Source organism: Zootoca vivipara, chromosome 3 (genome assembly GCF_965207765.1).
Source record: "Zootoca vivipara chromosome 3, rZooViv2.hap1.1, whole genome shotgun sequence".
NCBI lineage: Eukaryota > Metazoa > Chordata > Lepidosauria > Squamata > Lacertidae > Zootoca > Zootoca vivipara.
In genome coordinates this window covers 74,987,409-75,002,474 of record NC_142586.1, presented here as the reverse complement: position 1 = coordinate 75,002,474, position 15,066 = coordinate 74,987,409, and the positions used below count along the sequence as shown (strand labels likewise).

The following is a 15,066-nucleotide window of genomic DNA, read 5'->3' as shown; positions in this document are numbered from 1 at the left end:
TTTAGTGAATTTTGGTGGGGTGAGAGGTGTTTGTTGCTGTTATTGAAAAGTGACAAACAAATAAAATTATTTATTTTATAAATTAAAGAGGTGCTGGCCAGGGTGTGAATCCCTCACATTATTTTGTCTGTCCTCCCAGAATATGGTTTTCAGCAAATCAAATATACACAAACAAGGTCATAATGACAATCATAATACCAAAATATGTAGTTAGTAATTGTTTTGTGCTTGTACTTCAGTAACAGAAGAAAATACATCAACATTTTCAAAATTCAATTTTGCTCAACTGTAGCGAAAACATTTTAGTTGAAACAGCCATAGCCTTTTCCCTCTTAGTGATGAGTATTTTTTAAAGAGGTATAGATGAATTCAAAATCAATTGGTATTTGTACTTCACAATCCCATTTAAATTCCTAGGGAGAAAATAACTGAAGAGCAATTAAAACACTATGTGTTATATCCAACCAAGACATACTCGGAGCACACCCACTTAAATCAATGGATCATGGCTAGTCTAGTGATTTCATTGGGTCTACTCCAATATCAATTTAGTTCCATACAATCCTATGAACTGGCCCTAATTTATTTACATTTAGCCCATTACTATTTCCGAGTGAACTAAAAATGCAGATTTGGAGAGAAAGCAATTAATGAAAAATCATAAATATCCTCCCTCTCCCATCACTCTCACCATTTTTCAGTTAATGCTGTTCGACTGAATAGCAAAATAAGCTGGTGCAAAGGATCAACTCTCTTAATACATTCATCTTCTTCTGGTGGTTCTTCTCCAGGTTTCTATTAAAAATATGAAAACATCAAGATTGTAAATATTTGATAACTTGTAAATGTGTTTATGTAGAAGTATTATTCATATGCCATCAAATTTACTTCCATATAAATGGGCTTAGATGAGGGAGGCTTGAGGAATTTGTTCTTTTCAATATGAACTGAACTAATTCACATGCCTCAGACTAATGTGTGGATCAGAACTCAGTTGTCCAAGGACTTTCACCTTTCCGAAATATTATGTCATAGCTCTTGACTCAAAAAAATACATCAAACTATGCAGTGCTATTTTTCTAAAAAAATGTATAGGGGTACTCTCATTTTCCTACTTATTTTGAAATACTACCCCTCAATGAGCCAAACTTAGATCCACAAAATGTTTAGAGGTATGCATACTCCTGCGTCCCCCCAGAAAAAAAGCACTGAAACTATGTTTTAAAATAGCATGTTACATCATCTGCTAGCTACAAGAGCCTGTGAGACCCTCTACAAGAGTCTCCAATATGGTTTTTAAACGGCTTTGCTATGGTCTCCTGGGAGTCTAAACTTAATCACACTGGCTAAAGAATGTCTAATGCCAACTGATGTCCATAAAAGAAATAATCACAGTCTCATAATAATAATGCCTTTATTGTCAATGTACAACCTATGTACAGTGGTGCCTCGCTAGACGAATTTAATTCGTTCCACGGGTCTTTTCTTATAACGAAAAATTCGTCTAGCGAATCCCATAGGAATGCATTGAATTTTTTTTTTAAAAAAATTTGCCCATAGGAACACATTAATTGAATTTCAATGCATTCCTATGGGAAACCGCGATTTGCTAGCCTCCCCTCCCACAAACACTCAATCTCATTGCACTCTGTGTGCTTGTCACACAACACACCAACCCCGAATGTCAGTTGCACTATACCGTGTTTCTCATATTTTAAGGCATCCCTACAAAATAAGGCATGGCAGGATTTTCCTGAGGTGGAAAAATATAAGGCATACCTCGAAAATAAGCCGTACCGGGTGGTGGAAGAAGGTCTGTGGCAAAGAAGGGTTGCTGCTGCCGCGTTAACCCCCGAGACCTGGCTGCAGCCTCAGCACGCAGCGCGTGCAGCCCCAGAACCCGGCTGTAGCCTTTGCGCGCGGACACCCGGGACCCGGCTGCAGCCTCAGCACGCAGCGCGCGCAGCTCCAGGACCCAGCTGCAGCCTCTGCCTGCCGCGCGCGCAGCCCCAGGACCCGGCTGCAGCCTCTGCCTGCCGCGCGCGCAGCCCCAGGACCCGGCTGCAGCCTCTGCCTGCCGCGCGCGCAGCCCCAGGACCCGGCTGCAGCTTCTGCCTGCCGCGCGTGCAGCCCCAGGACCCGGCTGCAGCCTCTGCCTGCCGCGCACGCAGCCCCAGGACCCGGCTGCAGCCTCTGCCTGCCGCGCGCGAAGACCCGGTGGGAGCAGGTCTGTGGTCTGTACAGATACCGGTACCGGTACTTATTTTTTAATTAAGACATCCCTTGAAAATAAGCCACGCTGTGTTTTTTTCAGGAAAAAATTAATATAAGACATGACTTATAATATGAGAAACACGGTATTATTTTCCGTTCAGCAGCCTAACAGCCCACGGATAGAAACTGGATTTTAGTGTGTTGGTACGACTGATTATACTTCTATATCTCCTGCCCGAGGGTAGAAGATTAAAGAGGTGCTGGCCAGGGTGTAAATCGTTCCTGAGAATTTTTCTTGCTCTCCTAAGGCAACGATCCTTTGCGATGTCATCTAGCAGGCTCAGGGGACAGCCCAGCCCATGATATCATGTGATGTGTTCACCACCCTCTGTAAAGACTTTCTTTTCTCTGTAAAGACTTACATGTCTTGCTGAAATCACTTCTGTCTGAAAATCACATTGCTGCTTGCTCATCACAGCTCCAAGCATGGAACTTGGGATCTGACTACATTATCTTCCCCCACATTTCCTTCACCGCCTCCAATTTCCTGCCTCTCTGGATCTTACTTGCTGAAGCAGGTATCCTTAGTTTAGTTGTTTGAAAGTCCTTTGCAGGGCTCCCTCTTGCCTGCTTTCCTCACTGTTTCCACTTGATCCAGGAGTTTCAATGTGCCCTAGATTTATTTCTTCAGGATTGCCCATTGGGACTGGGGAAAGTATACTTTGCTCCCTATCCTAAGAATTTGGTAGATCAGGCCAATGGCCCAACAAATCTAGCACCCTGTTTTCACAGTGGTTAAGCAGATGTCTGCAGGAAACCAGCAAGTAAGACCAGAGCACAAGAGAGCTCTCCCCTCCTTTTGCTTCCAGCAATTGGTGGCATATTCCCTGACTTTGCCACCTTTTGGAACTGCCATGCTGTGCACAGCAACTGCCCTCAAAATCAACAAAAGATTTTAAATACCATGAACTGCAAACATACTGCTAAATCTTCTATCAGTGTGTCTTCAAAGTAGTGGTCTTCTGTTTCCACCCACGACTTGTCATATCCTTGAAGAAAAAGATTGACAGCTCGGTGCCTGAAAAAGAAAAGGGAAATTGGTGTGTATGTATATGATATGACCATTTGAACATACTGAATAAGCAAAATAAATAACTACAACTGGTGAACAATTTAAAAAAGAGGTCTTTGTTGTTCATTCCATAAAGCTTATTATGAATTAACAGAATATTATATGAGGATTCATTGACTATTAACATTCTACAAGCATGATCTGAAACTACATGTCACCTTTCCTCCCTTCTATAATGTATTGACTATATGAAGATGATAGATAGATAGATTGATGATAGATAGATGATAGAGGGGTGTGTGTGTGATGTTTTGTGGAATGTGATCCAATTTTGAAATTGATTTCTAATGTTATGGTTTTCATTCTCATTGTATTACATTGTACTGACTGGGAGCTGCTATGATTGCTCTGATCACCCACAACAATTTTTAAAGGAAGTGTATAGCCAACCTGCTAGGCATTTTTAAAGTTAACCATCTTAGATCCTTGTTCAGTTGTATTCCCTCATTCACCCTTCCCCTCCTAGTTAGCGATATACCTAAGTGGACAGCAATACACAAATCTTCAAGATCACACGCACCGTGGAAGATTATATAGTGGTGCCATTCTGAAGCAAGCTACCACCGCTCTTTTTCTCTGTTTAGATAGAAGTTTATGCCATACTGCTTTTTTTGATCTCTGAGGATGTTCAACCTGTACCACACATGGAAACAGAAATCAGAAATCAGACACCTCTTCTAGACTGTTGCTTCATTTTTTTTTAAAAAAAAAAAACCTCTTAACAGTTGCAGGCCAAAAATAGTATGCTGAAGTATGGTGTTAACTTCTTATTGGTTCATCTAAAATGCCCTAAGCCTAGAATACAGTGTGTGTCCCCAAACTATCCCCAGTTAGGACATCTTGCTCTACTGGTTTTTAAAATGTAAGAAATATTACGGTATATGCAATACTATGCATATAATTTGCATATTATGTGCAATAACCAAATGCATATATATGCAATAACAAAATGTTATATAAATGGCAAAATGAAAAACCTTTTTAAAAGGTTCTGGTAATCCCCATTAAAACCTTTGCCAGAATATTATGGCCACAATCTATAAAATTATGCCCCCAGCAAGTCTTTGAAAACATGTTTCTCAAACAACCGCTCCCCTGTTGACCCATAGGAAACTGCTTTTAAAAATCAGATTTCAGAAGTCATTTGTGATACAGTGTGCAACTCTTCTGTCCAAAGGAAAACAAAGCTGATGTTCCACAGGGAACATGGAAGGTTTGGGATATGCTTAAAGTTATCTGGAATATAGCTTACTACTTCTAGTAGTAGTGGTAGATGAAGGGACTAGCAGGGGGAAAACTTTTCTTTTTAACTTCCTCACTACTGATTTGAAAAATAAATAATAGTTCACTTTTCTGAACCTGAAAGACTGAAATGATCTTAATAACATTTAATGAATCTCTAGAACAAGTAAAAGAAAACATTTGAACTACCCGTGGCATACTTCTTATTTATTTTGTAAGGAAGATCAAGACCATTGAAAAGAATTCAATGTTAATTGGAGTTAAATAGAATTAGCTAAAACATAAAATGTAAAGAAGTTTACAAATGTTACGTACATTGGTCACCACAGATTTGCTTGGGAAACAATATTGGTCTTTATAATTAATCAAAAGTTAGTACTTCAAATCACATGTTAGTGAGGTCACTTTTAAATTAAAGAAGAGATCTCTGATAAAAGAGACAATTTTACCTAATTACCATGGGGGGAAACACATAAGGATCATACTGTGAATATGGAAACTTAATTAGTCAGGCAAAGAAATCAAAGCACCCGTTGGAGGTAATTGTGTATGATAATTGTGTATTACAAAATAACCCTCAGTGCAGAATAAACAAACGTGAAACAAGCATGTTATGAGAAAGGGCATTTAAAAATGTGATTTAAAATATAAGTTAAAAGACAAAAATATATTCATGGGTAAATAAAACTGTTAATAGGTAAAGCTAACATAATTAGCACTATGAAAAGACACTCCATACTTCCCCTTCTGAATAATTTTCTCCCCCGACTAGGGAATTTCTGGAAGTAATAATAAAAAGGAAAGTAATAGCTGAATCAAAAAAAGAAAGACCAAAACAATGTACAGTACTTTATGTCACATATAGATAAAAGAAAGCTTTGGGGAAAAGTGGAAAACATTAAGACTTGATGGCTTTTGATTTAGGGGCAAACTACACGCAAAGTCAAACATGTCACCTGGAACTCTGTGAATATTTTTTAAAGTGAACACATTTTGTGACCCAATCAGGATCACAGTAACATTTCGTCCTGCACTGTGTAGTCTCATGAACTCCAAAGCTGCTAATTGGCATGGGAGGGAAGCTCTATTATTGTGTCAGTAGCATGTTTCAGAATATAACTGCAAAAAAACCCAGTCAAACTGGGAGCATTAAATCATGTTGCATTTATTCTAGTGCGATGTGCCATTAAATATCCTACTCAGGGACAGCATGGAAGTTTTAAATGAAAGCTAAAGAAAATCATTGAGTTATGCCAGCAAACAGTGTGGATCTCTGTATTGAAAATATTTACGTATGCACTTCCTAGTTGTTTTTCTGTAAAATACACATTCTGAGCAAAATAGATTCATAATATTTTCTCCATACGTACTGTATTATTGTGGTAAAGGTAAGGGTAAAGGTAAAGGTACCCCTAAGCAGTAGCTGTTTATCTACTTGAACTTTGATGTGCTTTCGAACTGCTAGGTTGGCATGAGCAGGGACCAAGCAATGGGAGCTCACCCCATTGCCGGGATTCGAACCACCGACCTTCTGAATGGCAAGCCCTAGGCACTGTGGTTTAAACCACAGTGCTACCCACGTCACTGCTACTGTGGTAGGAATCCCAGATTACCAAATTGTCACAATGCTACAAAAAGTATATTTGAAAGCCATAGTTGAGTGCCTTTTTAAAATACACTTTAAGAATAGTGATATATATATATCTAACCTGTTCCAGATGAAAAAGTACACTAGCTATATCCAGGACCCTTTCCACCGTCTTCTCTGGATCTGAAGTAACTTCAGTCCTGTTTGGAAGATCTTTGTAAAGAGCAACCTGCCACCTAATGGCAGGATCTTCAAGCTGCAGGAAGAAGGCATTTTATGAAGAATGTAAGCATGTAAGCATTAGAAATAAATATCAACTTGCTAGGACCATTATAAACCATTCTTCTAACCAGAACTAGCCCGTGTGGGTTGCCAAGACTCGCTTGTCAAGTCTTACACCATCTTTTCCTCCAGATACAACCTACAGCAGGGGAGAATTTATATAACTCACACCTCCGAGGCTAATACATGGACCAAAATGTAGCTATCCCTTCGGATTTCACACTTTTCCAACACAAGTAGCATACTACTCCAAACAAACCACAATGTGAAGCCAAAGTCTGTTTGAGTGTAACCATCACAATCCCTGGTTCACAAGTAACACCAAGTCAAGGACAGTGATTTGTTGCTCCTTCTAACACTAGGGAAGGAGCAAAGCAGAAGTAATCTGTGGGTACACTCTATAAGTAGAAAACTAAACTGGATATTATGTGCTTTAACCTAAAAGGCCATTAAAACAGCTACACAAAAGAGTGTTAGTTCCTATGAAACATAGGGCAAAGCATGAGATATTTGACTCTCTTTAAAAAAACAACAACCCTCAACTACATAGATGGTATCCTGAACCTCATACAGAAGATGCAAGGGTGACCAAGATGCATTACTTTAAGGGTGACCAAGGGTGACCAAGATGCATTACCTTGCCCTGTAAGTGAAGGTTATTACGTATAATATCTCGAACTTCATCTTCGGTGTCTTTCTGCCAAGGAAATATACATATTATCAATAGGTTCATTTTGTTACAAGCATGCAGTTCTGAAAATACTATGTAACAGATCTGTAAATTAATCATATTTGCCAGTAGTCAAAACAGAACAGCTTATATTCTGAATGGTGGTGGTAAAACAGTATATTAGATTGTAGTTTATTCTGTTACTAATATCTGCCTTAGGTGTGGGTGGCAATTGCCCTGTTAACTGTGGAAACAACTGTAGTTTTGCATGTGTTTCCTTTGAGTATGGTGTGCAGAAGACCTCCAGTGCTTTTGCAAACATTAAAAAAGAAAACTGGGGGTGGGGGGGGGGGTCCAGTCCTCACTCATCCAAGTCATTTATAAAGATGTCGAACAACAAAGTCCCCAGGAAAAAAACCTTGTGGCACCCCACTTGTCACTTTTTCCCCAGGATGATGAGGAACCATTAAAGGGGACCTCATTGAAAACTGTGGTATTTGTTTCATACCCCTGTCTGCTTCATTAAACTTTGCAGTGCACCCCTACATATATAAAAAAGTGGTCCCCGCTCTATGCATCCTGTCTGCCGTATCCAAATCCTGTTTAGTGATGGTAAAACCACATCATTTTTATGCGGTCAATTTATGAAGTGGGAGAGTGAGTGATGGGGCTGTGATGGGGCATGGCTGCGTCACCATTTGCTCCTTCCCATAAGTAAAGCCCCATTCAGTGCAAAGGAACATCCTCGGCCCCTTTGCTGCAACCTTGCCTCTTGCATGCAGGTGCCTCGTGCTACTGGGAAATGTGGCAGCTACCAATACACCTGAAAGCAAGAAGCAAGCAAAGTGGAAAAGTAGGGAGAGAGGATGGACTTGGGGCTTCCTCAGTCATGCACTCCTACTCACCGAGAAACTACATTGAGTGCAAAGGGACTTTCTTTCAGGTAAATCAGCCCAGAAAGGAGAGGAAGTTGTGTTTGGAAATGGACAGATCTGGTTGTGGGCCCTGCAGAGAAATCTGAGACAAAGTAAGAAACCACCAGCCAGGAGGACTCCCCTGCTCAGCGCCTGAAGGCCGCAGTCCTGCCACTCACCACCTGGCCCAGGGCGGGGCCTGATGGGCTTTATAAAGGACTGTTGCCGCCGCTGCTGCTGGGCAGAAAGGGCTCCATTTTGTTTTGTTGTTGTTTTTTGTTTAAATTCCTGTTATTTTTTACTTATGTTATTTTAAACTGTATTAAGGATGTCTTCTTAGTTTTAGATTTTGTTTCATGACAAAATTGTTTTCTATTCGGTTGTGTATTTTTTGATGTGGTTTATGTATTGTTTGTGACTTTTGTAATTGTGCTATTGCTGTATTGTTTTGATATTCGACTGGAAGCCGCCCAGAGTGGCTGGGGAGACTCAGCCAGATGGGCGGGGTACAAATAATATTATTATTATTATTATTATTATTATTATTATTATTATTATTATTATATTCCAAACACACCTCGCAGGATAAAACATTTTCCCTATAGAAATAATTATGAAGAATGGCAGGTATTGAAAAATACATAGGACAAGTAAGAGGGAACACATCACCTCTCTGCCAACCTAGATAAAAACAGATCTATATAGTTAACCTACCATACTTAATCTGTTTTTTGCCAGTGCAATTAGTTCTTGGTCACCAGGGGCACAAATATTGAGCCCAACAGGCAGAAGTCTTTTTAAAGCTGCCACAATAAGGGAAGTCTGTGTTGAATAACGATCACCTTTCCGCTTCATTTTTTTCCTTTCCTGATCAGAAACAGCTGCCTGCAATATATAAGAAGAAATCCATTTTCAGGTTGTAAAAAGAACAATTGGTCTTACCTGAAGTGTAGTTTTGAGAATGGGGCATCGTATCCAATGGAATGTAATGGATGTTCACCCTGTTGTGAGACACTAGACAGGAGCAAAGACTTGTGGGAAGTAGGCTGGACTCCCTCTGTTTTCTGGATTTGCCAAGCAGAAGGTACTGACAGAGTCCCTAAAGAGAAAAAAATACCTGCCTGCTTCCCCCTTCTGGAAATTTCTATAATAAAATCCCTCAATTGCTAAGTATCTGAAAGGCAAGGAAACACAACACAAGAAACGTGACAAACTAGCACTCAGGTTAGGCCATATTCCTCCCAACAGTGTATAAGAGAGCACCCTAGGATTGGGTCCATTGGATACAACGCCCCACTCTCAAAACTACACTTCAAGTAAGACCAGTTGTTATTTTTAGTTCGTGGGGCGTCATTTCCAATGGAATGGGACATACCACAGTGGAGTCACCAATTCAGGCAGGTCCCATCTCTGCAATACACTGACTATAATACCTGTTGGAGCATCGTAGGATCAAAGGCTGCCTGAGCTGAGGACAGCTGGTCCAATTTTTATTTCTGGTAAAGGTGGAAGATGGCGACCGGGTGGCTGCCCTACAAATGTCCAACATGTGCCAAAATGTGAGATGGATGGGGTAATTTAAAGGAATCATAAGCCAAGAAAATACAGGCCGAATTCACCTCACTAAGGTTGCTTTGGGAACTTTAACCCCTACAGTAGACGAGTGAAAAGATACAAATATAGAGTCAGGTTTTTTTAAGGATTTTGTACAATATGGGTAGACTTTGAGAGCTCTGTGCACATCCAGGGAGTGCCAGGCTTGCTCCTTAGGATGTTTTGGATGTGGACAGAAAGTCGGGAGAATCAGTTCTTGTCTTGTTGGACATGGAACCTAGATAGCACTTTCAAAGGGAAGGAATGGTCTGAATGTAGCACCATCTTATCCTTGTGGAAAATACAAATATGTTTAGGGGAAGAAAGGGCTGAAAACTCTGACACTCTGCATGCCGAAGTGATTAACACCAAAAAGAGAACTTTGAAAGAAAGGATAAGGAAAATCTAAAGAAAAGAGGGGCTTCAGAAACTAGTAAAAAACTTAGCTGAGTCAGGAGAACCGGGAGGAACGTACTGTCTGCATCTAGACAGGAGGAAAAACTGAGGGAGTCCAGCCTACTTCCCACGAGTCTTTGTTCCTGTCTAGTGTCTCACAACAGGGAGAACACCCATTCCATTCCATTGGATACAACGCTCCATGAACTAAAATACGAAAACAGTCACCTATTCAATATAGTTGACCCCAAAAAGGGGGTATGGGATAAAAGATTATCACACAACAAAAACCAAGATTGTAAATGGAATCTGGACTAATTTTTATCATTCAATCATTTGTTTTAAAAAGATGGTGGAAACAAACGAAGCAACAAGAAGCAACAAGCAACTATGAAGCTTATCACAATAAATCCTACACTACTCCATCATAAACGTGAGTAGTCTGGCAAGTTTTCAATGTTTGTCACACTTGCGAGGAAAAGGGAAATGAGCATTATGAGCAAATGTGTAATTTGGAGAAAGTTGGACTTGGTTATTAATCGCTTAGAGGTTTTATTACTATCAATCAGTCTATACATTTTGTAAAATAAAGAAACAAATGGGAAAACACTTTCCAAACTAGATGAGTTTGTTTCCAACCTACACCAATCCAAAATTCTTTTTCATCTCTAAATAAAGTATTATTAGAAAATATGGTAATGGTATAAAGAATGCATATGAAATGTAAAAGATTATTAATTCCAAAATTGTTTTTGCTGCAACAACTTAAAGCAAAAGGGGGGTTGGTCAGTATATGTTGAGAAAATTCCACACAACTTCTGTAGTTTTATATACCTTGGACATCTTGGACTTTGTATCAGTAATAAGGAAAGACATGTTGTTGATTTCATTCTGCACAACAAAATTTTGTTCTTCCCTTTTAAAATTCTGAAATTGTATAAAGAACATTTTGTTAAGCACACAAATTAGAAATCAGAAGACATCCTCAATCCTTCTAACTAGTGTGTGGAAGAATCAACCCACAATCCTTGGTTTTAGAGTAGTGTCTGAATGAAGGACTGTGGCCTGTTTCGCTCCAAACATAAACCCAAGGTTTGTTCTTAGTTTACCAATCATAGTTTGAGGAAACCAAACCATAGCCTTATTTTGGATATAATTATGAACTAGGGATTGTTGTTTCAGTCATCCATGCACTAGGGAGGAGGAGCCAAACAGCCTGGTGGTTCATCATGAATGCATCTGTTAGCTATGGTTAACCACAATATGAAAACTGGGTCCCTCAAACCTTACTTCAGGACCTGTATAAAGTTTATCTTAGTCATCAAGACCTGTATAAAGTTTATCTTAGTCATTAGATTCAGTTTATAATATAGTAAATTAGGCATTTAAATATAGTATAACTAACCTTTACCAGTGAAAAACAGTCGCCATTAGAAATTGAACTAAATGTAGGTGCACAAATAAATATTTGCAGAATCCGCAAATAAACGTAACAGTGGTGATACAATACAAGCCTAATACAAACAATCTTTTTCTAACATTTTAAAATGTGGAAAATGCTGTATATTGTATACTCTGTTCACTCTTCCTAACAATCCTGAGATGCCACGGTTGCTTCCATCTTAAGTGCCTCCACAGAGAAGTTTGGGCTTCAATTCAGGTCATATGCCTTTTTATTCACTGAATCACATCACTGCATTAATACAAACACCTGCTAGGAAATAAATGCACACTCACATATTCACTAAGGAATTGTATAAAACTGCCACCAGCTAAACAAGGTATGGACTTTTCAGAAACGACACCTTCCACCATTTCTTAAAAATTATTCCTTGTTTCATGTCTGCACAAAACCTTCCTCTCAACCTATTGGTTCCTGCCATATTGTCTCTCTTTCCATATCCCCTACAATGATGGGCATTCTATCTGTTTTGCTATAAACAAAAATAATGCATTTACATGGGATTTCGACCAGTAAATGAATACATCAGCAACCATACGAAACAGGTCCTCTGCCTCTGGATTAGGTTCTTTTAGCCACTTTGCTCTGAAATTAAATAAAGAAAAATGTTTCTCGTCACTTTTGTTATTCCAGATAAAGCACTTTACAAAATTTTCAGAGAGCGTTTACCAAAGTCTGCATTTATCTTAGCTTTCTGGACTAGAGTTTGTACTTCCCCACCTGTTCTCTCCACTATTCATTTCTGATAAAGAGTGAGGAGTCTGGTTGTGTGATCATTCTGGCAGAGAAGACATTACAACTTGTGGATCACAGACTCGCGGAACCGCAAAATACTGCTTTGAGGTATGTGTTTTTCCATCAAACTGTGTATAAATTTAATGAAATTAATAATAATAATAATAATAATAATAATAATAATTTTATTTATACCCCGCCCTCCCCAGCCAAAGCCGGGCTCAGAGCGGCTAACACTAAATATAAAACAACTGGTTAAAATACAACTCAACGACGAGACTAAATACATCAAAATTAAATATTAAAAAAATTAAAATGCAGCCTCATACAAAAGGGGAAAAGAAAGGGAAAATGGGGGAGGGAATCAGGTTGGCTCCAGGCCAAATGCCAGGCAGAACAACTCTGTCTTACAGGCCCTGCGGAAAGAAATCAGGTCCCGCAGGGCCCTGGTCTCGGGAGACAAAGCGTTCCACCAGGTCAGGGCCAGTGTTGAGAAGGCCCTGGTTCCAGTAGAGGCTAATCTGATTTCCTTTGGGCCCGGGACCTCTAAGGTATTACTGTTTATGGACCTTAAGGTCCTCCACGGAGCATACCGGGAGAGATGGTCCCGTAAGTATGAGGGTCCTAGGCCGTAAAGAGCTTTAAAGGTCAAAACCAGCACCTTAAATCTGACCCTGTACTCCACCGGAAGCCAGTGCAGCTAGAAAAGCACTGGGTGAATATGCTCCCATGGCAGGGACCCCGTCTGCACCCGCTGGAGTTTCTGGGACAGCTTCAAGGGCAGCCCCGCGTAGAGCGAGCTACAGTAGTCAAGCCTGGAGGTGACCATCCCATAGATCACTGTGGCCAGGTCAGGGCGGGAAAGGTAAGGGACCGACTGCTTAATGCGGCGAAGGTGAAAAAATGTCGCCTTAGCTGTTGTAGTAACCTGCGCCTCCGTAGAAAGGGAGGCGTCAAGGATTGCACCCAAGCTCTTAACGGAAGGCAATGGCACTAATTGGGCCCCCGCAAGAGAAGGGAGTTGGTCCCTCATCCCCATGCCATCCCGACCCAGCCAGAGGACCTCTGTCTTCGAAGGATTTCGTTTCATCCAGCTACAGCCTCCAAGCATCTGGTCAGTGTGTCCGGGGCCAAGTCGGTATGGCCATCCATCAACAGAGCTGAATGTCATCAGCATATTGGTGAACAACCCAGCCCAAAGCTCTGGACAATCCTGGCAAGGGGGCGCATAAAGATGTTAAAAAGCATCAGGGAGAGGATTGCGCCCTGCGGCACTCCACACACCAAGGAGTGGCGCAACGACATCTCCCTCCCTAGTGTCACCCTCTGTCCCCGACCAGAGATAAATGAATAGATTTATAAGCCAGCGCTTCATGTACCTGTTGTAGTCCACAAATCTAATCAACAATGGGTAGAAGGCGTAAAGGTCCCGTGCCAATATTGTGAACTCATCTAGGATGAGGAGTTCTGCCTCAGACATATCTCCTCGGCCTTCTGCTCTTAAATGTTCTTCATCAGATATAACCATTGCAGCTTTTTTCTTCAGTTTCTCCATCAGTGGCAGAAAATGCGTTTTCAGGAGCTGAGGCTTCACTTTGCTTATGATAGGCTGAGAAAACACTATGTAAGGAATTCATTAATTTTATAGCATACTAATATATAAAACTACACTAAAAGATGTTGCATTCCCATAGAAAACTAAATTCCCATAGTAGGTATATTATACTCCAGTGACTACTCTCTTCCTCCAAACATATATTTCATTGTCAGGGTCCTGGTTCAGTTCAAAGGCATGCAAACCTGGAATCTCCTACTGAATTCTGTTCAATTCCATTTATATCCAGTCTTTTGCAAAATCTAATTTAGAATACCACAGCCTCTTGTCCTTGCTGGTCTTTTCCATTTAACACTCTTCAATCAATTAGAAATCTGTCTGCTGAAATAATCTATATTTACATTTCTCAATTTCTTTTTTCTTTTTAATGTATTCTTGTTCAGCTTAAAATCCAGAATAGTATTAAGTATTTGCATAGCAATGGAATCCAAGCAGAAATAAATTAAATAATTCATATTGTTTTTCTTTCATTTTACCTGCTAATTTCTTCATCCAGGCTCCCTCATCTATGCCCAAATTATTATGTATGATTTTCAGTATGTTTCCTAGAAGGGTATTCATATGCTCTGAAGTCAAAGCTGTGCAGCACATTTCACTATTGTGAGGATTGTTTTCTGGTCCATGCTCCCACCAGTGTGACATGTAGCTACAGAGCATCGGCAGCACAACTTCCATTACATGAGGCATTTGTGTGTAGCGAATGCCAGATTCAGCTAATTCCACAATATCTTCCATTAGCTTCTCCAGAGAAGGAATGTTTGGAGAAAGTTCTTCTACACTGTTTGGTAAGCCAAGACCTAAAAGAAAGAATATTGGTAACAATTTTAAAAAAACCTTACTTGACACCAATAGTAAACGAACGCTTATATTTATCCTGATCAGACTTTTCCTTTCATACATCACTAGTATTTTAGTTAAGACAAAAATACACTTTTATCCACATTATGAAGAGATGTGATTTAATATCCATTATTATTAACATCACTTAATGGTTCTTTGTTCTAATAAGTGGTTTATATTTTTTGTTAAATATGCAAATAATTTTATTTACCTTAAATAATCAAAATGAAAACATATATTTTAAACCTTTGTTCAAGCAACCCTCCAAGCCATGGGAACAAACCGTATTTTTTAGTGTTCCTCCATTTTCCTACTCCTTCACTCACACATATGGCTTCATTAAATATTGTCTTACTTCATCAAAACATAGTTTACTATTACTT

The 15,066-nt window shown here is 39.8% G+C and overlaps 1 protein-coding gene across 5 annotated transcripts in view; it reads right to left on the bottom strand.

Annotated features, from left to right (window-relative positions):
* RYR2 (ryanodine receptor 2) overlaps positions 1–15,066 on the bottom strand; it is a 251,063-nt gene that overhangs the window by 51,079 nt on the left and 184,918 nt on the right. For 3 of the 5 annotated variants that reach the window (XM_060272866.2, XM_060272868.2, XM_088666461.1), the window contains 10 exons: positions 14,320–14,640; positions 13,608–13,848; positions 11,991–12,078; positions 10,866–10,958; positions 8,757–8,927; positions 7,096–7,155; positions 6,298–6,432; positions 3,867–3,979; positions 3,178–3,292; positions 692–795 (listed from right to left, as the gene is read on the bottom strand). In XM_060272866.2, coding sequence (XP_060128849.2) covers positions 692–795; positions 3,178–3,292; positions 3,867–3,979; positions 6,298–6,432; positions 7,096–7,155; positions 8,757–8,927; positions 10,866–10,958; positions 11,991–12,078; positions 13,608–13,848; positions 14,320–14,640 — 1,441 coding nt within the window. The remainder of the gene's footprint in view (positions 1–691; positions 796–3,177; positions 3,293–3,866; positions 3,980–6,297; positions 6,433–7,095; positions 7,156–8,756; positions 8,928–10,865; positions 10,959–11,990; positions 12,079–13,607; positions 13,849–14,319; positions 14,641–15,066) is intronic. The other 2 variants (XM_060272867.2, XM_060272869.2) reach the window with 1 other exon arrangement.